The following is a 27,026-nucleotide window of genomic DNA, read 5'->3' as shown; positions in this document are numbered from 1 at the left end:
TTTAAGTTATTAAAAAAATTTTTTTTAAGTTATTTAACTTTTAAATAAAAGTTTGTGATTTATGCTTTGGCCAGAAATTATACCAGGTGGAATAAACAGCTACCCTACCTGTTCCACTGTCAATAATCCATCAGGAGATTCTGGCACAGACCGCATGGGTAGAAGCTGGCACAGGGAGCCTAAGAGTAAAGCGACTTCCTTCATGCTTCTCCAACAACATACCAGCACCATCTGAGCAGTTACGTCACATGTTTTTCCTTCTTTACCTTAAAAAAAAAAAACAAAAAAAAAACTACTGCAACACTAGACACTTGATTACTCACATCCCAGGTTTCTTAGAACAAGCTTATTCATAATTTCCCCAAGAATAATCTGCTTGAACAAACCAATTTGTCATATGCTATATTTATTCAGGAGAAAATAACTAACATTTGTTGGGAATGTGTTATGGGTAGGAATCACAGTATTTTATTTAATATACTATATTCAAAATAAATTTTAAAATAAAACACAATATTATTCTAAAACCGAAGTCTAACCTTTGGAAGTTAATGAAACAAACTCTTCCTGCCTCTCAGTCATCCATAAAATATGACTATAATAAATATATTTTATTATTTGTTTTGGTGAGGGTGGCTGCTATGTCAGTAAAAGAATAGGATACGACTTCCTTTCAAAGGAAAATACAAATTCTCTTTCAAAATATATTTAAATTCCATGGTCAATTAGCTATAAGAATCCTTACTCTCTTCTAGCTTTAGAAATATTTTAGTACTGACATTAAAAAAAAAAATCCAAAAGAAGCTATTAAATTTAAAATGTAAGTTAACAAAATAACCTTTTTAACGTAATCCCATTTGTCTTTTAAAAGGCCACTAAACTCAAAGGATAAATGTACATACACTTAAATACATAAAATTGGTCTGAAATGATGTATACTAAAGAGGGATGAAGTAGGATTGAGGAGGAAATAAAATGAAAGAAAACAAAATTAATTTGTTTTTAATTCATATTTATCTCTGTATTATTTGAAACTATCACAAGCATACATTTGTGTTATTTTGTGTAATTAAAAAAAAAAAATCATAAAGAGAAATTTTTACAAGACAATATCCCCATCTAGTGGAGAATGTAGAATATGTTATAAATAAATAAGATATTACTGCTTCTGATGACTTTTTACAGCATTATAGAAAATTATAAAAGAACTAATGAGAAAACAAACAGTAAGAATTTGAATTCTGGAGGCCTGGTACAACAGAGCAGCTCACATTTCTCTGAGTCATAAATTTGTTTCCTTTAAAAGGCTGTTTGACTGACTACGAGGACTCTCACAACATCAAACCATAGTGCTGAGAGAAGCAGACTGCTCCCCAAACCCAAGTTCACTGTGCATCACTGTTCCTACATCACCTGGCTGTCAAGACAGGTTTCAGTACTCAAAGGCTTTTTGCTGAAGCACCTTATACACTGCACTGGTGAACACCATTTTCTGGTAAAGTCTTATAAACTCATTCCCCAAAATAAATCATTTATAAGCTCAAAAAAGACTTTATTTTCTAGAAGTGTACTACACACATTTGCAGCCTCTGATTTACTATAGAAAAAGAGCATTTTGCACATTTTATTTGTCACTTAAATACTGACTACAATGCTGATTTTATATATACCTTTGATTTCTGCAGAAGTGTCAATATTCGGTACACTGGCACTCAAGTCCTCCAAATCAAAGCTATCACATTCTTTCAAAATTTTAGCTCGATTGAAATAATCATTAGTATCTCGGGGCTGAATCTCATTCAAAATCGTCTGCAAGCGGCTTGCTGACTCTGAGGGAGAGAGATGAGATTATGTAAAACCCCAGTTCCACATCACATGAAGGCTTCCCTCGCGGGTATTTGCCCTCAAAAACTTTGTAATTTTCAGGGCTTCCCTGGTGGCGCAGTGGTTGAGAGTCCGCCTGCCGATGCAGGGGACACGGGTTCGTGCCCCGGTCTGGGAGGATCCCACATGCCGCGGAGCAGCTGGGCCCGTGAGCCATGGCCGCTGAGCCTGCGCGTCCGGAGCCTGTGCTCCGCAACGGGAGAGGCCGCAACCGTGAGAGGCCCGCGTACAGCCAAAAAAAATTTTCTAATTTTCAGTACTTGATAATTAGCACTATAAGAAGGGACTCACAGGATGGATAATGTGAAAATTATTTATATAAGGTCTTCATGACACTTGAGTGTACTTTCAAAATATGGTGAATATTTTAAATAGGGTGAAGATTGGACAAAAAAAGCACAACAGAAACTGTCCATAGACAAAGGCTGCCATCTCCCTTACATTGCTTTTCTCAGTGTTGTCTAAGAATCTCAAATACAGTGCTCAAATAGATGAAGGAAGAGCAATAAACTTCAATGAATTTTGTTTTAAGAGGTAAGAAACCCCACTACCAACAAAAATAATCTTTTATGGCCCAGGAATACCATGAAAACTCCGTATTTGGCTTTGAAATGAATAAGTAATATACTGCTTTCTAAGTTAGATTTCCAGTCCTAGTATTATATTAAAATTCATTTTTATTTCTTAGTAAGCACTCGCTGGATTAGGAAATGTAAACTTCACGAATGCAAGACTTTGTTCACTGCTCAACTGCTAGTGCCTAGAACAGAAACTGGGTCATGGCAGAGGTTCAGTAACATGGGCTGAAGGAATTTATGGATGACTAGGTAATAAAGAGCTAGGCAGGCTCAGATTTTGAAAGAAAAATAACAACAGGTAATCATCTGAAACCAATTAACAAATCAAAGAATGGGTTACTTACTGTATACCTATTATACACACTTATATTTTAGGTATTATGGGAAATACAAAGACCCAAACTGCTATCATAATGGTTCAGCCAACATCTTATGTTTACTTGTGGCTTACATGAAATTTTGCCAAAAACAAATTTTGACAGCCACGAGAAAGTAACACTGGCCCAAAAAGAAACCATAGAAAGATTAAGAAAAAAGAGAGGGGTAACCAGGATAAAATTTTAAGAACCATTTTTGTGGCTTTCAGGGGAGACTTTTTTCAAAGAATTCAGAATGCATGGCAGATAACATGGGAAAGACATAAGAAAAATGGAGACAACCAGAGGAAAAAAGAAAAGGCAAAATTAAGGAAAAGTTAGTGCACCATAGACAGCTTTTGAGACTGACAGATATTTTAAAACTTTAATAACAAACAAAATTTTAGCATACTCTGAAGGCCCTACCCACAACTGGTGACAAACATTCAAGATTTCTCACCCAAAATATATTGGTATGGCCTGATCCAAATATTAGCTATCAGACTGGATGTTCTCTATTCCTATGCACTGTTGAAGTAGGAAAACTAAACCAACAAATTTTAGTATTTAGACTATCAGCCAAAATAAATCTATAACTGTATCTTAGTATCATGAACCACCACCAACCTTCCAACTCATTTTTAGTGAAGAACAAAACGTAACATTTTCTATGCAACCACACAACTCTAGATTAGTTTAATTATCGGCCCAAAGTATTGTATTGTATGATGCAGTGTGTGTTTATGATTTACTCAGTATGTTTTTAATAGAAGCCTCTCATTTGCACTCCAAAATGCATTCACCAACTTTATTTCAACACCAAAATATAAATTTACTTCATGATTTTCTAGGTGTTCAAAGGAACGTTCATGTTAGTATATACCTTTAACGGCCAATCCCTTCTGGCCTGTTGTAGTACAGATCCAGTAATCCCCTCACACTGTCCCTCTCCATCCCACCTGGGATCCGCAACCATCAACATCGTCTGCAGCTGACATCCAACCATCAACATCGTCAGGGCTCCTCCTTCTGATGTATCGCCAGGAGGTCAACAGTAGCCTAACACTACGTCATAATGCCTACGTCATTCACCTCACTTCACCTCATCACACAGGCATTTTATCATCTCACATCAACACAAGAAAAAGGGTGAGCACAATGTGGTAAGATTTTTTGAGAGAAACAGAGAGAGACCACATTCATATAACTTTTATCACAGTATACTGTTATAATTATTCTGTTATTATCGGTTATCATTGTTAATCTCTTACTGTGCCTAATCTATAAATTAAATTTTAACATAAGTATGTATGTATAGGAAAAAACATAGTCTGTATAGGGTTTGGTACTATCTGCACTGTCAGGCATCCACTGGGGGTCCTGGACCATACAGCCCTCAGATTAAGAGGGAACTGCTGTATACACATACCACCAAGGGCATCCCAGGCACTGAATTTAGTTCCTATACTTTCAGGAATTGTTCATTCATTCTAACAACTATTGATAGTGTACCTCCTTCTGCCAGGCACTGTGCTAAGCACAAGGGAGGAAAACAGACAAGATTCCTGTTAAACTGCAACAACTCCATGAAGGAGAAATCTATGAGAAGGGGAGAATGCTAAGAGACAAGACTGGCAAGGTAGCAGGAGCAAAACTATTACAGGACCTGGTCACTAACGTATTTTAAATAAAAAGAAAGAGGGGGTGGGCAGAGCACAGGGTTAAGTAAAGATTATGTGTAACATGATAGATTATATGACTAGAAAAGATTACTTTGGATGTGGTAAAAAGGAAATGGAAGGAGATAAGAGTAGATGTGGGGAAACAAGAGAGGATAAAAGCCTACAGTAAGGTAAGAAGATACAGATAAAAGAAAAAGAGATTTGAAAGCTATTTAAGGGGCACCACTGAAAGAACGTGGAGACAGGCTAGATATAAGGAGCAAAGGGGAGATGTCAAGCAGCCCTAGGCTCCTGATTTGCATAAACAGGTCTCTGGTAGGGCCATTTGCAAAAATACAAGGGTTGGGAAGGAAAAGACAGATGAAAGTTCATGAGTTCGGTTTTGGGCATTTTAACTATCTCCTCCAATTTTTTTTTTTTTTTAAATTAAATGGTCTTTGTATGTCCAATGGTCTTTGCCTATTCAGATTTCTAACAAGTTGCCTTCTCTGACTGAACCCCATCAACTTCTAATTTTTATACTGCCTGCCAGAATACAACCCTGGTAGGTTGTATTCTGAAATGACATATTATAAAACCCAATTTACCCCAGAGGAGGAAGTGCCTTGCTGATCACCTGGCTATTTATTTATTTTGGTTATTTTTTCATAGTTAAAAATACTACTAAAAAGGCAGAAATATCACTAGTCATAATAATAATTTCTTTTCCCCCTATTTAGCCTCTGTATCTCTCTGAAGAAATGATTAGGGGAAAAAAACATAGTAATTCTAGCTTTCTTCGTTTACTGACCTGCATCAGTGTCCATGGGGATGAGGCCTTCTGGGGAGGAGCTCTGAATAACTGGAGACACCACGGCGGAAAGCCTGTAGGACGTCACAAGGAGCTTCTCCACCACGGGTCTCCACTCACTCACCAACTGCAGGCTGCTGCAACAAAGACATTAGGGTAGTTTACACTAAGAGCAAAAATCACATTTTCATGATGAAATTAATAGACAAAAGGGGTCAAAAGAATTTGGGTTTCAAAATCATGCAATCTATAAAATATTTATGACATAAAAATATGTGTATATATGTATTTTTTTTTAATAAAGTTATTTATTTATCTTTGGCTGTGTTGGGTCTTTGCTGCTGTACACGGGCTTTCTCTAGTTGCGGTGAGCGGCGGCTACTCTTCGTTGCAGTGCGTGGGCTTCTCATTGCAGTGGCTTCTCTTGTTTCAGAGCACGGGCTCTAGGCGCACGGGCTTCAGCAGTTGTGGCTCGTGGGCTTCAGTAGTTGTGGCTCACGGGCTCCAGAGCACAGGCTCAGTAGTTGTGGCACACGGGCTCAGTTGCTCTGCAGCATGTGGGATCTTCCCGGACCAGGGCTCGAACCTGTATCCCCTGCATTGGCAGGCAGATTCTTAACCACTGCACCACCAGGGAAGCCCTATATGTACATTTTAAAATCTAATTTTTAATTACCTTTAAGGCAATATGTTCCTTTCCCAGGACACATTCCAATAAGAGTTTAACGCTCAGAAGTGAGTACTGAGGAAAGAGCAGGAGGGATATACTTACTTCAGAGCTAGCTTCCGCAAAGCTCCTGTTATACAGTGGACCCGCCCGTACATTGGAAACGATGCTGCTGCCTGAAGCAGAGAATTTTCAGCCCGAGATACTTCTTCCTCAAGATTTTCCAACAAGCATTTAATAACTAGAAAAAGCAAAAAAACCCACCAAAATAACGCCAGTTTAAAAACACATTTACAAATTTGTACACAGCAGAACAGTTTCCACGAAAGCACCCAACTCAGTTGAACTTTATACTAGAGGTTTTTGAATGAAAAAAGAGATCTTTCAAGGTTATCCAGCCTGTTCTCCATTTCCAGTTAAGGTAGTACTGTGTCTTTGCCCTAACCTCCTGGATCCATTTACAGCATTCATTCTGGATCATTTCTCCTAGACATCCTCTACCTGGGTTAACAGACCCCAGGCCTATGTGCCATGTGCTATTTGGACAGATTTTAAAAAACAATGGCTTTACTGATATATTACTCATATACCATACAATTTATACACTTAAAGTGTACAAGTCAAGGATTTTTAGGATATTCACAGCTATGTGCAACCACCACCACAGTCAATTTTAGAACATTCTCATCCTCTCCCCCTCAAAAAAGTCTCACCCATTATCAGTCACTCCCCTCCCTGCACCTCTCACCTTCCCCAGTCCTAGGCAATTTTTTCTGCCTATTCTGGACTTAAGCATTTTCTGCCTTTTCTGGACATACCATATAAATGGAATCATACAATATGTGGCTTCTTTCAAAGTTCATCCATGTTGTAGCATATATTAATATTTCATTACTTTTAACAGCTCAGTAACAGTCCATTGTATGGATATACCACATTTTATTTATCCATTTATCAGATGATGGACATGTGAGTTGTTTCCACTTTTTGGCTATTATGAATCATGCTGCTATGAACATTCATGCACAAGTTTTTGTCTGGACATAGTTTTCATTTTTCTTAAGTATATGACCATTATGGACTGAATGTTTGTGTGTCCCTGCCTGTCCCCCCGCAAATTCATGCTGAAACCCTTGCCCTCAATGCAAAGAAATTTAGAGGTGGAATCTTTAGGAAGTAATCAAGTTTAGCTGAGGTCATGAGGGTGGGACCCCCAGGATGGGATTAGTGTCCTTATAAGAAGAGGAAGACAGACCAGAGCTTACTCTCTCCTCCATGTGAGCACAGACTGAGACGGCTGCTGTTACAAACTAGGAAAAGGGTTCTCACCAGGAACCAAATCTGTTGGCACCTTAATCTTAACCTTCCCAGCGTCCAGAAGTGTGAGAAATAAATGCCTGTTGTTTAAGCCACCCACTTTACGGTATCTTGTTATAGCAGCCTGAGCTGATTAAGACAATGCCCAAGAGAGGAACTGTGGAATCATATGGTAATTATATGTTTAACCTTTCAAGAAACTACCAGATTGTTTTCCAAAGGGGCCAGACCATTCTACATTCCCATCAACAGTGTATAGGAGGGACTTCCCTAGTGGTCCAGTGGGTAAGAATCTGCACTCCCAATGCAGGGGGCCCAGGTTCGATCCCTAGTCAGGGAACTAGATCTCACATGCATGCAGCATATGGCGTGCAACTAAGAGTTCACATGCCGCCACTAAGAAGCCCGCATGCCACAACTAAGACCTGGCACAGTGGAAGGGAGAGAGGGAGAAAGCGAGGGAGGGAGGGAGGGAAGAAGGAAGGAAGGAAAACATAGGGCAGTAATTACATGGTAGGAGGAGGGAGCTAGGATAAAGAAGAGGCTTCAAAGTTATGGGTGCTGTTGTATCAATACTTCTTAAGCTGAGTGTTATTACCTAGCTTGGGGACAGAACTTGTGAAATTTTTATATTATTACTATTTAAATCCTATATATTTAAATATTCTTTGTATGTTTGAAATATTTCAAAAAGTTTAAAAATGTCTTAAATTTGAAAGGCTTTACATGAAGTATGAACTCCCCAGTTCACCCCAATTGCAGACCTCTTCTTATCATCTTATTGGGGTCTCCTCTGGAATCCAGCCCTGAAGCAATTAGAGTTCGGCACATGTCATGTTCCATGGCACTGTCATCTCTCTATCCCCAGCTCTATGGCCACATTTCCACCAGAACTATCCATGGCCTCCTAATTTTCTCCCATTATTAGGTCTCTTTTTCATGGCTTTTTCTACTATCTTGGAGAGAATAATTGTCAACTCTCTTTCAACATCTGACCTCTGTTTTGTTTAATAAAAATCTCTACCTATCCTTATTTCTAGTACAATTCCAAAATGAAGATTTACTAGGATAAAATTAACTACATGAACCCCCAACAAATATTTGTTTAAAATCATTAGATCTAAATCAACTCAGACCCTAGGTTTTGGAACTGGCTATATGGGAAGAGTATAAGGCAAGGGTATGACAGCCAGTTAAAACATAAACCCCAACAGACAAAGGAACTCTGCTCTATATAGAATTAACAAAGATGATTTGGCTATAGTCATAGTAAAATTTCTGTAGCAAAAAAGTACATTTTTGGTAGAGAAAGAGGTCTTATTTAAATAAAAGCTCTATTAATGTACATTTGCATATGTGCTTATTTAATGTGAATCCTCTGTTTAGAAGCAATATAGTTGAGTAAACTATTTATTTGAAAAGGAGAAATTCATGATATACTTATATGCTGGTAAACTCTTAAATAAAAAAAAAACCACAAAGTGCTTAACCACTAGATAGCCTAACCATATTAATAGTGAAGAAAGTAAGATATTGGTTTTGATAAATAAGAGCAAAAGGTCATTTACTCAATACGAACCTATTAATGTGTTACTTTCCACCAGAGCAGCAGACTTATCTCCATCTCCACATGCAACCCGCTGAGTTTTTAAGTAAGCAGACAGAGATGACGGCAGAGCGTTCTGCCAGATTAAGAAGTTCAGTAGGTAGGAAGCTGTTACACAGTCATATGGTTTGGTGCTTGTGCTGAGCTCCAGTGCTGCCTGGAATAAGCCTTGTAGCTTCTCTGAATCCTAGGATAAAGCAGAGACTCAGTCATTATCACTTAAACATTTCTTTAATTTGAAGGAATAACACATATTTATGCCACACAACTGACAACCGATACAAACATTAATTCTCTGAATATAGGCTGGAGTTTTTTTTTTTTTTTAGGCTGCGCCAAGTGGCACGCGGGATCTTAGTTCCCCTGCATTGGAAGTTCAGAGTCTTAACCACTGGACTGCCAGGGAAGTCCGGATAAAGCTTTTTTTTTTTAAGTACCTCTTTCTTCAGCAAAAGTATACTTTTTCCTGTAGAAATTCTGCTATACTATAACCAGATCATCTTCGTTATTTCTATATAGCCCAGAGTTCTTCTGTATGTCAAGATTTGTTTTACTGGGAGTCATGCTCCTGCCTTTCTCCCCACCCCCTTCCCATACAGCTAGTTCAATGGAGAAAAATACACATACATATGAAAATACAAATTCACCAGGCTGTTCCTAGCAAAGCTCCATGTATATGTGTGAAAAATAAAGTGGTAAGATCAACCTCAGAAATTCTGCATTAGAGCTCCCACACCTATATCTCATCTAAACATGCACTCACACAGCCTGTCCTCAAGAAGACAGAACAAAGGGCAGTTCACTGTAATACGCATGGAAAGGTACAGGGCTGAGGACAGGAGACATGGATCCTAGTCCCAACTCCACAGTTGACAAGTTGCATGTTCACCACACTGGAACCTAGGGTTTCGTTGCTCAACAATATTGATTCTACTAGGATTATCTCATAACTGTCTAATATAAGGGAAAAAATCATTATCTAGGTATACCAATATTTAATAATGTCTTCTAATATCAAATAATAGACTCAAATATCAGCCTATTACTATTTAAATTCTTTGCTATTTGCTGTTTAATTTTCTATGACCTAAAAAACTGAAAGACAGTGGCTAAAACTCAAATCTAAATAAATATTAGAAAGAATCAGTTAAGCATCTCAACCATTTTTTGTAACTGACAGTTAAGTCCCTAAACTAACCAACCAATTAGTAAGAAACAAAATAAATAGCCTTTGGAATCTAAAAGAGCATCTTTGTTCTATCATCTCAGGTCAATCAAAATATAAAGACCTTGGATATGTAGCTCCACAAGAAAGAAGGGCAAGAGACTAGGTGAGTAGTAAAGTCATATATTAGAAAGATATGCCATCAAAATATGAATATACAGATCCTTAGAGAGATTAGGCTAGCATTCAAAAAATGTTTTCAAGTTAGCTATATTAAAAAAGTTAATTACATATTACATAGGGTATACCCAAAGAAAGACTTTGAAAATACAATACATAACTAATATTTTAAAATCTTGAATTTAAAATCTTGAATCTGGGACCATTTACTAATACATAAGCCAGACCAGATATATAACTACCAGAATCCTATAGCAAGCCATATGTGCTACTAAGTTTCCTGAATTCTTTAAGTTGTGTCTATATACCAAGCATGTGTTTATCAAATTAGATACACAGAGCCCCCCTGAGGGGCCTTCATAGTCCATGTAAGGACCAGGTCTTTCATATAGGTGCCATAATATATACCTTTCCCCACTCCAGATACTCTCAAAATACTAGCCAGGAATGAGGCATAGTTATACATATGATACGAAGCTACAGTGAGATGAATGGTAAGAGGCAAGGGTTGGTGGAAGGGGAAACAGAGAAAGAGAAAGCATCTTCTTTAAAAATGCTTATAAAGTACAAAAGTTAGCAGCCTAAGCACCAAAGAAGTTTCTGCACATCAGGGCACCTGAAAGACCACCAGGATAGGTGGACACCAGGGAGCAACTCTCAATGTGAACCCAAGTCAGAAATGTTTGAGATTTTGCAATGCCGTCCAGAAGCAGTGGTAACAGACACCTTAGGCTCTCTGACATGTGCTCCGACAGAATCCCACTGCATCTACAAACTGCCATACCTAAACAGAGCCAAATAGCTAGAGCCCAGACCATGGCTCAGCTCCCACCCCTAAAGGCTCCCGTGGCCTGTATACAGCTCCAACAGGGAGCCATAGCAAAGCTCTAGAGCCAGTGACCCGACAGCTGCTGGTGACCTCAGTGCCCCAGAATAAGCCTCAAGGGTAGAGCCAAGTACCTGGGCTATAGGGTCTCCTGAAGACCCATCCCCAAGCTTTGCCTTCACCCCTGAGACCATCTTTGATTCTCACCCCATGGTGGGAAGTGCAAGGCATCAGGAAGAGCATGGGGGCTGGGGATGGGGTAGAACACCCAGGGAGAGAAATGCTGTTAACCTCAAGTACTCTGAGTTTCAGTCTCAGTTTAGCTATTACTTGTTGGAAGATCAGAAACATGTTCTCTACCTCATTTACACTAAGCTTCCCAGTCTACTATGCAGGGAGATTATCTAAAAAAAAAATCAAGTTACTGTAAGTGATGTGTTTTGATTGAATATTAACATGTCCAAGGGAACTGGGGAGACCACAGTTAACTGAAATCTACCAATAATCTTGTAAACAATAAAACCTACTGCCTCCTACACCTCCCTTTTTATCAAAACAATTTTTTTTAAAAAAGCAAAGATCACTGATTTGGATTTTGTTTCTCTTACAACATTTCCTCCTTCCCCACTACCCATCCCTACCTTCTCCATTCCACTACCTGCAACAGGAGAGGTATTAATGATAACTGAAACAGAAGATTTAGTAAGAAGGCAGATGCAAAGAGCCTGGACAATCCACAGACTGCTTTAACTGCTACTAAGATAGAAAGTTTTCATGCATACACCACATTTACACTAACAGAAGAAAAGTCCAAATACCTGAAATTGTACAAATGTTTTTGGTAACTTCATTAGAAGATCAAATGCTAAAATTTTCACTTCTTCAAAAGTGCCAGTTAAACATTCCATTAGCGTTTGGAAACGACCAACATCAATATCATGACTCAGCTGATATACTGTTTGGACTCTACCTAAAAATTAAAAAAAAAAATTTTTTTTAAGTGAACAGCAGGAAAAGGAAATCAACATTTTGAAGTTATGTGGCCAAATTTATAGAAAATTAGTGTAAGAACTCACACCTTATATTTTACCCACAACAGCGTAAAAAATATTTCCAATAATTTATTTACTAAAATGATAAAATAATAAGTATTACAATTCTACAAATAGGAAATATTTTTCAATAACCATTTTTAAAAATTGAAGAATAGTTCATATACAATGTGTTAGTTTCAGGTGTACACCAAAGTGATTCAGATATATATATTTACACACACACACACACACACACATACTCCTTTTCAGATTCTTTTCCATTATAGGTTATTACAAGATATTGAATATAGTTCCCTGTGTTATACAGTAGGTCCCTGTTGTTTTTCCATTTGATACGCAGTAGTATGTATACATTAATCCCAAACTACTAATTTACGTCCCCCCCTGCACCCCACTAGCCCCTTTGCTAACCATAAGTTTGTTTTTTTTGTCTGTGTCTCTTTCTGCTTTGTAAATAAGTTCATTTGTATCATTTTTTAAGATTCCACATATAATTGACATATTTGTCCTTCTCTGACTTCACTTAATACGATAATATCTAGGTTCACCCATGTTGCTGCAAATGGCATTATTTCTTTCCTTTTTATGGCTGAGTAGTATTCCATTGTGTGTGTGTGTGTGTGTGTGTGTGTATGTCTATGTACACACACACCACATCTTCTTTATTCATTCGTTAATGGGCATTTAGGTTGTTTCCAAGTCTTGTTATTGTAAACAGTACTGCTGTGAACACTGAGGTGTATGTATCTTTTTGAATTAGTTTTTGTCATTTCCCGATATATACCCAGGAGTGGGATTGCAGGATCATATGGTAGGTCTATTTTTAGTTTTTTAAGGAATCTCCATACTGTTCTCCATAGTGGCTGCACCAATTTATATTCCCACCAATAGTATAGGAGGGTTCCTTTTTCTCCACACTCTCTCCAGCATTCATTATCTGTAGGCCTTTTAATGATGGCCATTCTAACTGGTGTCAGGTGATACCTCATTGTAGTATTTTTTTTTTTTGCCACACCAAAAAAAATCCTGGGCTTGCAGGATCTTAGTTCTCTGAGGAGGGGTCGAACCCAGTCCCCCTGCAGTGGAGGCGCAGAGTCTTAACCACTGGACTGCCAGGGAATTCCTGCTCATTGTAGTTTTTTTTGTTGTTGTTGTTGCTGCTGTTGCTGTTTGCGGTACGCAGGCCTCTCACTGTTGTGGTCTCTCCTGTTGCGGAGCACAGGCTCTGGACGTGCAGGCTCAGCGGCCATGACTCACAGGCCCAGCCACTCCGCGGCATGTGGAATCTTCCTGGACCGGGGCACGAACCCGTGTCCCCTACATCGGCAGGCGGACTCTCAACCCCTGTGCCACCAGGGAAGCCCTCATTGTAGTTTTGATTTGCATTCCTCTAATAATTAGTGACACTGAGAATCTTTTCATGTGTCAGTTGGCCATCTGTATGTCTTCTTTGAAGAATGTCTATTTAGACCTTCTGCCCATTTTTTGATTGAGCTGTTTGTTCTTTTGATACTAAGCTATATGAGCTGTTTGTATATTTTGGAAATTAATCCCTTGGCTGTAGCATCGTTTGCAAATATTTTCTCCCAGTCTGTAAGTTGTCCTTTCATTTTGTTTGTGGTTTCCTTTGTTGTGCAAAAGCTTTTAAGTTTAATTAGGTCCCATTTGTTTATTTGTTTTTATTTCCATTACTCTAGGAGATGGACCCATAAAATATCGCTGCAATTTATGTCAAAGAGTGTTCTGCCAATGCTTTCCTCTAAGAGTTTTATAGTATCCAGTCTTATATTTAGGTTTTTAATCCATTTTGAGTTTATTTTTGTATATGGTGTTAGAGAATGTTCTAATTTCTTTCTTTTACATGTAGCTGTCCAGTTTTCCCAGCACCACTTATTGAAGAGAATGTCTTTTCTCCAATGTATATTCTTGCCTCCTTTGTTGCAGATTAACTGACCATAAGTGAATCAGTTTATTTCTGGGCTTTTTATCCTGTTCCATTGATCTATGTGTCTGTTTTTGTGCCAGTACCATACTTTTTTGATGACTGTAGCTTTGTAGTATAGTCTGAAGTCAGGAAAAGTGATTCCTCCAGCTCTATTCTTCTTTCTCAAGATTGTTTTGGCTGTTTGGGGGTCTTTCGTGTTTTCATACAAACTTAAAAATTTTTTATTCTAGTACTGTGAAAAATGCCATTGGTAATTTGATAGGGATTGTACTGAATCTGTAGATTGCCTTGGGTAGTATGGTCATTTCAACATTATTCATTCTTCCAATCCAAGAACATGGTGTATCTTTCCATCAGTTTGTGTCATCTTCAATTTCTTTCATCAGTGTCTTACAGTTTTGGGGGGTATAGGTCTTTTGCCTACTTAGGTAGGTTTATTCCTAGGTATTTTACCCTTTTTGATACAATGATAAATGGGATTGTTTCCTTAATTTCTCTTGCTAATATTTCACTGTTTCTGTATAGAAATACAACAGATTTCTGTATATTAATTTTGTATCCTGCAACTTTACCAAATTCATTGATGAGCTCTAGTAGTTTTCAGGTAGCATCTTTAGGATTTTCTATGTATAGCAACATGTCATCTGCAAACAGTAACAGTCTTACTTCTTTTCCAATTTGGATTCCTTTTATTTCTTTTTCTTTTTCTGACTGCTGTGGCTAGGACTTCCAAAACTATGTTGAATAAAAGTGGCGAGAGTGGGCATCCTTGTCTTGTTCCTGATCTTAGAGGAAATGCTTTTTGCGTTTCACCATTGAGTATGATGTTAGCTGTGGGTCCATCATATATGGCCTTTATTATGTTGAGGTATGTTCTCTCTATGCCTACTTTCTGAAGAGTTTTTATCATAAAAGTTTTACCATAAAAACAAAAGGGGGAAAATAAGACCTACAAAAACAAATCCAAAACAATTAATAAAATGGCAATAAGAACATAACATATCAATAATTACCTTAAATGTAAATGGACTAAATGCTCGAACCAAAAGACACAGACTGGCTGAATGGATACAAAAACAGGACCCATATATATGCTGCCTATGAGAAACTCATATAGATCTAGAGACACATACAGACTGAAAGTGAGGGGGTAGAAAAACGTATTCCACATGAATGGAAATCAAAAGAAAGCCAGAGTAGCAATACTAGCATCAGATAAAATAGACTTTAAAATAAAGACTGTCACAAGAGACAAAGAAGGACACTACATAATGATCAAAGGATCAATCCAAGAAGGAGATATAACAACTGTAAATATATATGCACCCAATATCGGAGCACCTCAATATATAAGGCAAATGTTAACAGACATAAAAGGAGAAATTGGCAGTAACACAATAATAGTGGGGGACTTTAACACCTCACTTACATCAATGGACAGATTATCCAGAAAGAAAATCAATAAGGAAACACAGGACTTAAATGACACATTAGACCAGATGGACTTCATTGATATTTAAAGAGCATTCCATCCGAAAGAAGCAGAGTCCACATTCTTTTCAAGAGTACATGGAACATTCTCCAGGATAAATTACGTGCTAGGCCACAAAGCAAGCCTTGGTAAATTTAAGAAAACTGAAATCATATCAAGCATCTTTTCTGACCACAACGTTATAAGGCTAGAAATCAACTACAAGAAAAAAACTGCAAAATTCAAACACACAGAGGCTAAACAATATGCTACTAAACAACCAATGGATCACTGAAGAAATCAAAAAATACCTAGAGACAAACGAAAGGAAATAAGTAGTTTTTAAAAATTTGTTTAAAACTATTTCATTCTCTTTCAAAAAGTTATATATTATTATACAAGATACCTAAGTTATTTTTCAAATAAACAAGTACAAACAAATAAATTCAGGAATACATCTTTTAAAAAAACCTTCATAAAATTTCTTGTCCTAGAATCCAAAGGCCTACCATGTCTTAGGTGAACTGACATAGAATAATCAATACAATGACATATTCTTTAAATAATTTAAAAATCTGCCTGTTTGATTTGAATCTTATTCAAATATGTAGCTTTCCCTAGGCATCCATTCAACTACATGTATTACTTGCACTTAGGTTTGGTTGACTGAAAGAATCAGAGTGGAGGATGGAAGAGGAGGCAGTGATGTAAACAAAACAGAATGTGGGCTTCCCTGGTGGTGCAGTGGTTGAGGGTCCGCCTGCCGATGCAGGGGACGCGGGTTCGTGCCCCGGTCCGGGAGAATCCCACGTGCCGTGGAGCGGCTGGGCCCGTGAGCCATGGCCGCTGGGCCTGTGCGTCCAGAGCCTGTGCTCCACGGCAGGAGAGGGGCCTGAGTACCGCAAAAAAAAAACAAAAAACAGAATGTTAGGTCTCCCTCAAATAAATACCCGAGTAGGTTGATTACTCTGTGAATTTCCTATTATAACACAGATAATCATAATTGATGGATAAGTTGAGATATCTGCATTGCCCATAGTCTATTATAAGAATATTACCCCCAATTTTTTTTTGTTTCTTTGTTTTTTTTGTTGTTGTTGTTTGTTTTTTTTTTTGCGGTACGTGGGCCTCTCACTGTTCTGGCCTCTCCCGTTGTGGAGCACAGGCTCCGGATGCTCAGGCTCAGCGGCCATGGCTCACAGGCCCAGCCGCTCCACGGCATGTGGGATCTTCCCAGACCGGGGCACGAACCCATGTCCCCTGCATCGGCAGGTGGACTCTCAACCACTGCGCCACCAGGGAAGCCCTAGTTTTTTTTTTTAATAAAGACTGACTGTTACAAAAAAAAAAAAAGGTTAAAATTACTATCAATATGGAATAATCATTTCAGTGTTTAATATACAAATGTGTGAACAGGTTGATTTTTTTTAAAGTAACATTTACATTATTAACCATTGAAATAAACGATTATATTTATTGAAAAAAAAAAAAGACATATCCTAATACCGTTCCTGGGCATCAACAGTAAAGAAGGAATCTTTTTGCCATTCAGGCAAAAAGTTCAATTCATCTACAACGTGGAAAAAATCAGGCTGGCTTCACTCTTTGCCACAGCAGTATGTAGTACTAGAAGAGAGTGGAGCAATGCTTACCAAATCCTTAGGGAGAAAAGGGGTGATGAAAATCTACATATCAAAATCCCATTCCAGTATCAAGTATAACAGCAATATAAACATTTTTGAATGTGCAAGAAATTAAGAACTACATTTTCCCAAAAGCTCTTCTCAAAAAAAGATGAATTTCAACCAACAAAGAAATTAACAGAAAAACTATCACTAAAGAATGATGACAGTCACCAAATCTATTTAATTCTTAAGGCTAAGAGTAAACCTATGGGAATAATGGATTTCATAGCAGGATGTGAAGAACCTTTAACATTTAATGAATTAACCCCTCGTAATACCTGAAAAGATTTCTATGCTTAATTAGAGGAATGTTGCTCAATATAAATCAGCATGTGAATTCATTTAATCTTAACCGGCAAGTTAGTCCAACCCTGTGAAATTCATAGGGCAAGCAAATGAAGTTTTTGTCACTTCAATCACACCTCTGCTCAAATCTGCCTCTTCTTTTCCAATTCGGACACCTTTCATTTCTTTTTCTTACCTAATTCCTCTGGCTAAAACTTCTGGTACAACAGTGAATAGCAGCAGTGAAAGTAAGCATCTGTGTCTTGCTCCTGATCATAGGGGAGGAACTTTCAGTCTTTCACCATTGAATATGGTGTTGTCTATGGGCTTTTCATGAATGTCCTTTATCATAATGAGGAAGTTCTCTTCTATTCCTAGTTTGCTAAGTGTTTGTCTAAAAGGGTGTGGAATTTTGTCAATACTTTTTCTCCATTGAGATTATCATGTTTTTTTTTTCTTTTGTTCTAATGTAGTGCATTACATTTACTATATTTTCTTATGCTGAAACACCCTTGCGTTCCTGGGATAAATTCCACTTAGTCATGGTATATAATACTTTTAATATGCTGTTGGATTTGGTTTTCTAGCATTTTCTTGAGAATTTCTGCACCTATATTTATATAAGATACAGCTGTAGTTTTCTTGTGGTATCAGAGTGATGCTGGCTTCATAGAATGAGTTAGGAAATGTTCCTTCCTCCAATTTTTTTGAAGTTTGAGAAGGAATGGCATTAATTCTTCTTTAAATGTTTGGGAGAATATACCAATGAAGCCACTCCCCTTGGACTTTTCTTTGCTGAGAGCTTTTCTTTTGAGAGGCTTTTGACTCCATCTCTTTATTTGTTATAGGTCTGTTCAAATTTTCTACTTCTTGAGTCAGCAATTTGTATATTACTAGGAATTTGTCCATTTCATGTAGGTTACCTAATTTATTAGAAATACAATATAACTGTTCACAGTAGTCTTATAATCTTTTTTATTTCTATAAGGTCAGTAGAAATGTCTCTAATTTTATTTCTGATTTTAGTGATTTACATCTTTTTTTATTCTTAGTATAGCTAAAACTTTGTCAATTTTGTTGATCTTAAAAAAAAAACAACTTCTGGTTTTGCTGATTCTCTGTATTGTTTTTCTATTCTCTATTTCATTTATCTCCATTCTCTTCATTCTAATCTTTATTACTTCCTTCTTTCTGTAACTGTGGGGTAAGTGTGCTCTTCTTTTTCTAATTCCATGAGGTGTAAAGTTAGGTTATTGATTTGAGATCTTTTTTTCTTACATAATGTAGGCATTTACAGTTATATAAATCTCTCTATTAGCAGTGCTTTTGCTTCATCCTATAAGTTTTGGTAAGTTGTGTTTTTGTTTTCTTTCCTCTCAAAGTATTTTCTAATTTCCCCTTTGACCCATTGGTTAGTTAAGAGCTCTGCTCAAATTGGAAGCCTTCTCTGACACGACTGTATGAAAGTGCTGTTACTCCCAAACTCCCAGGCACTCTATACTTCCCTGCACTTTTCTTCTTGAAATATTTTTTCATACTACTTATCTCCATCTGAAATTCTGCGTATCACTTGTTGACTTACTTAGTCTGTCTATCTTCACTAAAATCTAAGCTGTAAAATGGGAAGCACTCTGTTTTGTATACTGTGTATCCTTGGCACTAAATAAATTATTTGTTGAACAAGCCCTTTTAATCTAATTGTGGAATCCAATTTTTCACCATGAATATTGTGACATTTTATTCCAAATGAGAAAGATGTATGTGGCTTATTCTTCTTGAACTAGGACATACCTGAGGAAAGGAAAAAGCCATTTTAATCCCAAATCACAGTCTTTCTATAAAATAATATAAAAACCTACATTAGTATTCTTGAGATAAAGATGAAGAATGAGTTTACATTTCCTATCCTGTATTTTTCAGTCATGCTTCTTTAGCCTCCTTTACAGTTAATGGGTACAGTATGGTTTGCTCTATTTACATTACTTCCCAGTTGTTTAATTAACATCATTACTGTGCCATCAGTCACTGCCCAATTATACATGACTCATTCATTAGAAAGATGACACAGGTTTTTCACTTTTAAAGTATATTTAAATATATTAAACTATTCTCTCAATTGAAAAATTACCAGTATAATTCAGCCTAGATATTTCCCATACAGCTAGGTGTTAACTATAAACATAGGAATGCACAGAAAACTTTTTGTTAAATGGATAATCAATCACTCTCAGGTAAAACCTTATTTTCTAAATTCAGTTGTAGTACCACTGAAATTCCCTAAACTGATGGGTATTCCTGTATTCATTTTCTGTGGATGCTGTAACATATTACCATGACCTTGGTGGCTTAAAACAACATAAATTTATTTTCTCACAGTTCTGGAAGCCAGAAGTCTGAAATCAAGGTGTCTGTAGGGCCATGCTCTCTCTCAAGTCTCTAAGGGAGAATTCATTCCTCGTCTCTTTCAGCTTCTGGTGGCTGCCAGCATTCCCTGGCTTATAGCCACAGCATGCCAATCTCTATCACCACTGTCACAATGACTCCTCCTTTTCTTTTTGTCACATTTCCCTCTGCCTCCCTCTTACAATGCCACTTGCAGTGGCATTAAGGCCCATCCAGATAATCCAAGATTATCTCATTTTAAGATCTTTAACTTAATCATATCTTAAAAAACCCCTAAATAAGTAAGGTGTTTTTTTGTTTGTTTGTTTGTTTGTTTTTGTGGTACACGGGCCTCTCACTGTTGTGGCCTCTTCCATTGCAGAGCACAGGCTCCGGATGCGCAGGCTCAGCAGCCATGGCTCACAGGCCCAGCCACTCTGCAGCATGTGGGATCTTCCCGGACCGGGGCACGAACCCGTGTCCCCCACATCGGCAGGCGGACTCTCAACCACTGCACCACCAGCGAAGCCCAATAAGTAAGGTTTAAATAAGTAAGGTTCACTTTCACAAGTTCTAAGGATTTGGTACGGGTTTCTTTTGGAGGTCATTTTTTGTCCTACTACACTTACTTAATCAGGTGATCCAATTTATCAAGAATAATGGGACAAACTAACATCATGTATCTCCTGTTACCATGCCCTGAGAAAGAAACTATATCACCTATGCAATATTCCTGCCAAAAATGCATAACATGAATCAAGTCATAAGAAAACAATCAGACAAACCCAAACTGAGATACATTCTTCCAAAATGTTAATGTCATGAAATAAGAAAATTTCCAAATTGAAAGAGGTTCAAGATGCATAACAATTAAATGCAATGTGTGACTTTAGACTGGTTCCTGGATTGTGGGGAAAAATATTTTTTCTACAAAAAGCCACTTATTAGGACAACTGGTACAATTTGAATATGGACTGTATATTAGATAACAGCATTGTATCAACATTAATTCCTGAATTTGATCATTGTGTTATGGTTAGAAAATTAATGAGAGGGCTTCCCTGGTGGCGCAGTGGCTAAGAATCCGCCTGCCAATGCAGGGGACACGGGTTCGAGCCCTGGTTCAGGAAGATCCCACATGCCGCGGAGCAACTAAGCCCGTGCGCCACAACTACTGAGTCTGCGCTCTAGAGCCTGCGAGCCACAACTACTGAACCCGAGTGCCACAACTACTGAAGCCCATGCGCCTAGAGCCCATGCTCCACAACAAGAGAAGCCACCGCAATGAGAAGCCCACGCACCGCAACCAAGAGTAGCCCCCTCTCTCCGCAACTAGAGAAAAGCCTGCACACAGCAATGAAGACCCAACACAGCCAAAAATAAAATAAATTTTTTAAAGAAAGAAAATTAATGAGAGAGAAACAGTGAGGTAAAGCAAATATCGCAAAATAACTTATGAATCTAAGTAGAGGGTTCATGGCTGAACTATTCTTGAAACTTTGTTTGTTTATTCACTGAACTATTCTTGAAATTTTGCTGTTAGTTTCAACTTTTTCAAAACAAAAACTTGAAAAAACTGGTTTTCTTCAAATGAAGCAAGTCTGTATTAACAGCAAATAACTGCCAAAAAATTATACTTTGCCTAAAAATTTAAACTAAAAAAAAAAGTCCAACTATAAAGTTTCCTGGTCCTTTGGCCATTCCCTCCAAAAGAGCAGTACATTTTCCTGTTTGTCCACCGTCAAGCAAGACTGAGCACAAACAAGAAATCATCATTAAAATACACATACATTCATGTATGGAGATAAAAAGAATCATTTCTTGTCAGAAAGGAAAATAAGGGCTTCCCTGGTGGTGCAGTGGTTGGGAATCCGCCTGCCAATGCAGGGGACACGGGTTCGAGCCCTGGTCCGGGAAGAACCCACATGCTGCGGAGCAGCTGAGCCCTGTGCGCCACAACTACTGAGCCTGTGCTCTAGAGCCTGCGAGCCACAATTGCTGAAGCCCGTGCATCTGGAGCCTGTGCTCCGCAGCGGGAGAGGCCACTGCAATGAGGGGCCCATGCAGTGCAGTGAAGAGTAGCCACCGCTCGCGGCAACTAGGGAAAGCCTGTGTGCATTAATGAAGACACAACACAGCCAAAAATAAATAAATAAATAAAAATTTTAAAAACCTTAAAAAAAAAAGGAAAATAAAACAACGCAAAGAAAGAAGTTAAATATTCATCCTGTTGAGTACCCCACAGAGGAGATACAAAGGGTATGATTAAACCAGAATGCCTGGAAATGACATCCTTATATTGTCTTTCCAAAACCAGATTCAGACTTATGAAACAGACAGCATATAAGGGAAACCACATTTTAACCACAGAGACTCACTGAGGAATGTTATACATAAGAGAAACTATTATTATTTTAATTTTTTAAACTTAGAGAACAGATTGGGCACTATCCTAAAATAGCAACATACAAATTAGGGGAATGAGGGCAGCAACTCATCTCATAATAAGCATAATCCATGAAAACTCTAGTTTCGGGTCAGCAAATAACAATCACTGTAAAGTTTCTCTCCCTTATGCCCCTTACTGGCAAATTGAATTATGTCCAAATAAGAATTATATAATGAGACTTACACCTTCGATAAGAATCTAAACAAAAGACAACAAACCTGAAACTTCAAGTAAAACAAAATATTGAAACAGTATGTTTTGCAAGAAAACAAATACTTTCCCCAAACATGATTGAAAACTTACCTTCTGGCACAGGAAAAACTTCAGCTATGGAGCCTAAAATGGTTAAAGCTGAAAATCTAGTTGGGTAGGAAGAGCCAGGAAATAATGCTTCAAAAAGACTGTTGCAAATGGATGACATGAAATTCTAAAAAAAAAAAAATTACAGTAAATATAATTGAGCTAACTCACAATAGCTTATCTTGAAAGTATCACTACTATTACTCTGAAGAGTGATATTTTTTCTAATTTAGAGAGAAAAGATTTTTTAAAACAATATTAGTTGTTCACTTTGCTTGACAATTCAGATTGGCACCCTTGACCATGAGCTCATGACTTCAGTGAACCCTATCTTTGTAGAGTCAACAAGAAGTACAGAAGAAAACGAAAACACTAATTTAAAGAGATATGTGTGCCCCCATGTTCACTGCAGCATTATTTACAACAGTCAAGATATAGAAACAACATAAGTGTCCAAGGATGGATAAACAGATAAATAAATCAGACAGAAAAAGACAAAGACTTAATGATCTCTCTTTTATATAGAATTAAAAAATTAAAAACAAAAACCAACCTCATAAATACAGAGAACAGACTGGTGGCTGCCAGGGGTCGGGTGGGGGAGGATTTGGAAAAATGGGTGAATAGAGTCAAAAGATACAAACTTCCAGATATAAAATAAAATAAATAGGCCATGAGCTGTAATGTATAGTAAAGTGACTATAGTTAATACTACTACATTGTATATTTGAAAGTTGCTAAGAAAAAAAACTTTTTCTAACTTTGTATGGTGACAAATGTTAACTAGACTTAATGTGGTAATCATGTCCCAATATATACAAATGTCTAACCACTGTGTTGTACACCTGAAACTATTATGTCAATTATACCTGATTTAAGTTAAAAAAACAACAACAACAACAAAAAGTACAATTCTAAATGTAGTCCAGACGAGAAAAAACATTTTTCTGGTGAAAACATGATCCATTCTGCCCTGACTTGTGTTAAAGTTGTATGAATATTGATTTTCTTCACCAGAAGCATTCAGGCATCAAAGGTATATATACTTTTTTTTTAAGTTTTAAAATGACCAAAGACATATCCAATATATACTACTTGATACATTTGATAAATACTTGGTATCTAGCTATAATGACATATTTCATGACAAAGATCTAGCTATTCCACTGTCTTCTATCTGCCTCTCTGAGACTCCTATTCTACCTTTCTGTTTATACAAATGATTAGAAATGAAAACTTTCAGTAAAATGCAATAAAAAAAGCAATGTGGGAAATAGTTTATCCAGGATAAAGTCTTCTTCCTCTAATTAAAAAAATAATAATAATTTCTCCATAAGACCAAAGGAAAAACATATGGGAAAAGCTGTGATTCTCAAGCCTCTCATACACTGCTACGCCCTGACAACATATATTTGTAACTAAGCAGCATATAAGCAGCCCTAGTCCCAACCATCTTTAGATAGGATTCCTGCATTCATTTCCTTGGTTAAGGACATACAATCTTGGGGATTTATCCTGTAGGCCCTTACAAGCCCTAAGTAAGAGTTTACTAGTTTATTAATTCTATTAATTAATAGGGTTTCAAAGGAATAGGGTAGTTATTGAAAATATCCTAGTTAAACTAGTGTTAATTATAAATGAGTAGTATAGTATTCACATTAAATGGCAACAAGTTCATCCTTTAGGATTTATCTTATCCTAACTGCACTGTCAATTGTATTTTCAGATATAGTTGTTCTTTCCCTCAACCAGACTGTAACCACAATGGAGGCAGGAACCACAATTTAAACATTTATGTCCTGAACACGCTGTACTACACACATAGTAAGGGCTCAATATATGCTCTAGTCCCTTTTAATGTCCCTTGGTGGGGATTCCAGATACCATGGCCTAGCATTCAAAACTCTCTGCTACCCATTCCCAAATTGATTTTCTAACTCATTTCCCATTATTCAATTCCTCTGTCCGGGGACTTCCCTGGTGGTACAGCGGTTAAGAATCTGTCTTCCAATGCAGGGGACACGAGTTCGATCCCTCACTGGGGAACTAAGATCCCACATGCCGTGGAACTCGCATGCTGCAACAACTGAGCCCGAGTGCTCTAGAGCCCACGTGCCACAACTAGAGAGATCGTGTACTCTAGAGCCCACATACCACAACGAGAGAGAAGCCTGCACGCCGCAAGAAAGAGCCTGTGCACTGCAACGAAAGATCCTGCATGCCGCAACTAAGACCTGACACAGCCAAATAAATAAACAAATACTTTTAAAAAAAAACAAAGAGTTAAAAAAAAAAAAAGGACTCTGTGCTTCCAATGCAAGGGGCATGGGTTTGATCCCTGGTTGGGGGACTAAGATCCCACATACTGTGGGGCGTGGCCAAAAAAAAAATCCTCTGTCCCTCAAGTATCTTATATGTCATTCATACTAGTGAATTCACCATTCTCCAAATTTTCCCTGTACTCTCTTACCTCCAAGCCTTCCCTCAAGCTGGTACTAGGGAAGAAACTATTCCGATTTGGTTGTCCAGAGCAGATATAGATTGTAGTCAGGCTCTACCACTTCCTGGCTGAGGACCCTTGGATAGTTTGCTCATTCAACTTTTCCAAGCTTCACTTATCTCACTTGTTAAGTGAGGATAATAATGCCTATCTCACAGTTTCGTTATTAAAGATTAAAGGAGAACACGGATCTAAAGCATTTTATACTTGAAAGTACTCTAGCTAACATATTTTTAAGTACTGTATTATACTAGAGTATGAAATAACCTCCTTCACTAGACTAGAAGACACCTTTTCCCACTCATAGCCTTCTCTTCTCCCAGCACTTAGTCTGTTGACTGGCACTGAGCCCACCACACACCGCACACGACACCCACTATTCTAATGACGATGATACAACAGTTCCGAAGTTGCAACCTCCAAAAGCCACAAGAGCCTACAGGTGGGAGAAAATATCAGAACTATGAGACTGACTCAGATCAAGACTCTAAAGGACTAGTTTTCAAAAAATATATATTCATAAGCAAAACGAAGAAACCACGCATACATGAAAATTCAGAATGTCACACCACAAAATCAGTTTTGTGTTTCTAAGTACCTAATTGAGATTTCACAAATGTCATTTTATCCCCTGCAAAAAGAAGCAAGGTGTTTCTGAGATCATCTAGCAATGATCTAAAAAGGGCTAAAACATAACTGTTACACACACACAGTAAATGCTCTATACTCTAGTTACTTTTAATGATGCCCAGGAAGGCTTTTAAGAGTGATCTAGAGTTTGCAAAGAACATTTCTTGTTTAATCCTCAAAACCAATCTTTTCAGAGAGGTTACTCATCCCACTTATAGCTAAGTAGACTCATGAAAGTAAGCCAAGTAGTCAGTGGCAGAATTGTTACTAATCATGTCCTTCAAGTTTAGGTTGTGACTTTCTCATCTTTTGTTGTTGAGATTTTACGAAGATGAAGCTGATTTCAGCCTTTGTACAGGAATGTTCTTCTTTAGATGATTTTTAACCTTTAGTAGGTAGTAAGTATAGCATGGTTCCAATATATCACCTATTATACTTGTTTCCCTAAATGAAATAAAATAGATGAGCTCTGTCCTCTATCTGGGCGTTAGGAGAAAATAAGTATCTGCTTCCGAGAGGAAAGATTTGGAGAAAGAAACCAGTGAAAGCTCATTCTGTTCCGTTGGGACAGAAATTGAAGGTTGTCGAGCTGAGCCCTGGCCCAGACTGGAGCTGCTATAACTGGGGATCCATCCATGACATGAACCTGGTGCCCTGAAATCCAGTCCTATTCTTCAAGTTCACTCCAAAAAACAGGATAGAGAGGAAGCTCTGTAACTGGACCATGGGCCAGGAGTCACAAACATCAAGCTACTGTGAAATCATGTTAGATGAAAGGGGAAACACACTCAGATGCAGCAGTCATCTACCCCGGGGAAGCGTGGAGGAATCAGGGCTGCCAATTACCTTTTTTTAAAGTACTAAATTCATCTGGCTCACATAAGCTGTAAAACATCGAGGTTAGCTCATTAATGTTATTCTATTTTTTTTAACATCTTTATTGGAATATAATTGCTTTACAATAGTGTGTTAGTTTCTGCTGTATAACAAAGTGAATCAGCTATACATATACATATATCCCCATATCTCCTTGCTCTTGTGTCTCCCTCCCACCCTCCCTATCCCACCCTTCTAGGTGGTCACAAAGCACCGAGCTGATCTCCCTATGCTATGCTTCCCACTAGCTATCTATTTTACAATTGATAATGTATGTATGTCCATGCCACTCTCTCACTTTGTCCCAGCTTACCCTTCCCCCTCCCCGTGTCCTCTAGTCCATTCTCTATGTCCGAGTCTTTATTCCTGTCCAGTCCCTACGTTCTTCAGAACAATT

General features: G+C 37.7%; 1 protein-coding gene across 8 annotated transcripts in view; it reads right to left on the bottom strand.

Moving 5' to 3' along the window:
• THADA (THADA armadillo repeat containing) overlaps nucleotides 1-27,026 on the bottom strand; it is a 312,971-nt gene that overhangs the window by 256,770 nt on the left and 29,175 nt on the right. For 6 of the 8 annotated variants that reach the window (XR_016395456.1, XR_002644568.3, XR_016395457.1 and 3 more), the window contains 7 exons: nucleotides 22,627-22,750; nucleotides 11,870-12,021; nucleotides 8,854-9,067; nucleotides 6,063-6,198; nucleotides 5,291-5,427; nucleotides 1,671-1,829; nucleotides 109-266 (listed from right to left, as the gene is read on the bottom strand). Coding sequence is in view for 5 of the 8 variants with exons in the window: in XM_022573952.2 (XP_022429660.2) it covers nucleotides 109-266; nucleotides 1,671-1,829; nucleotides 5,291-5,427; nucleotides 6,063-6,198; nucleotides 8,854-9,067; nucleotides 11,870-12,021; nucleotides 22,627-22,750 (1,080 nt within the window). In the remaining 3 variants the exon portion in view is untranslated. The remainder of the gene's footprint in view (nucleotides 1-108; nucleotides 267-1,670; nucleotides 1,830-5,290; nucleotides 5,428-6,062; nucleotides 6,199-8,853; nucleotides 9,068-11,869; nucleotides 12,022-22,626; nucleotides 22,751-27,026) is intronic. The other 2 variants (XM_022573954.3, XM_022573955.3) reach the window with 2 other exon arrangements.

The sequence above is a fragment of the Delphinapterus leucas genome, chromosome 13, assembly GCF_059928025.1.
Source record: "Delphinapterus leucas isolate spDelLeu-1000000601 "Yukka" chromosome 13, BTC_Dleu_Yukka2, whole genome shotgun sequence".
In the NCBI taxonomy this organism is placed as follows: domain Eukaryota; kingdom Metazoa; phylum Chordata; class Mammalia; order Artiodactyla; family Monodontidae; genus Delphinapterus; species Delphinapterus leucas.
This window is presented reverse-complemented; position numbering and strand designations above follow the sequence as displayed.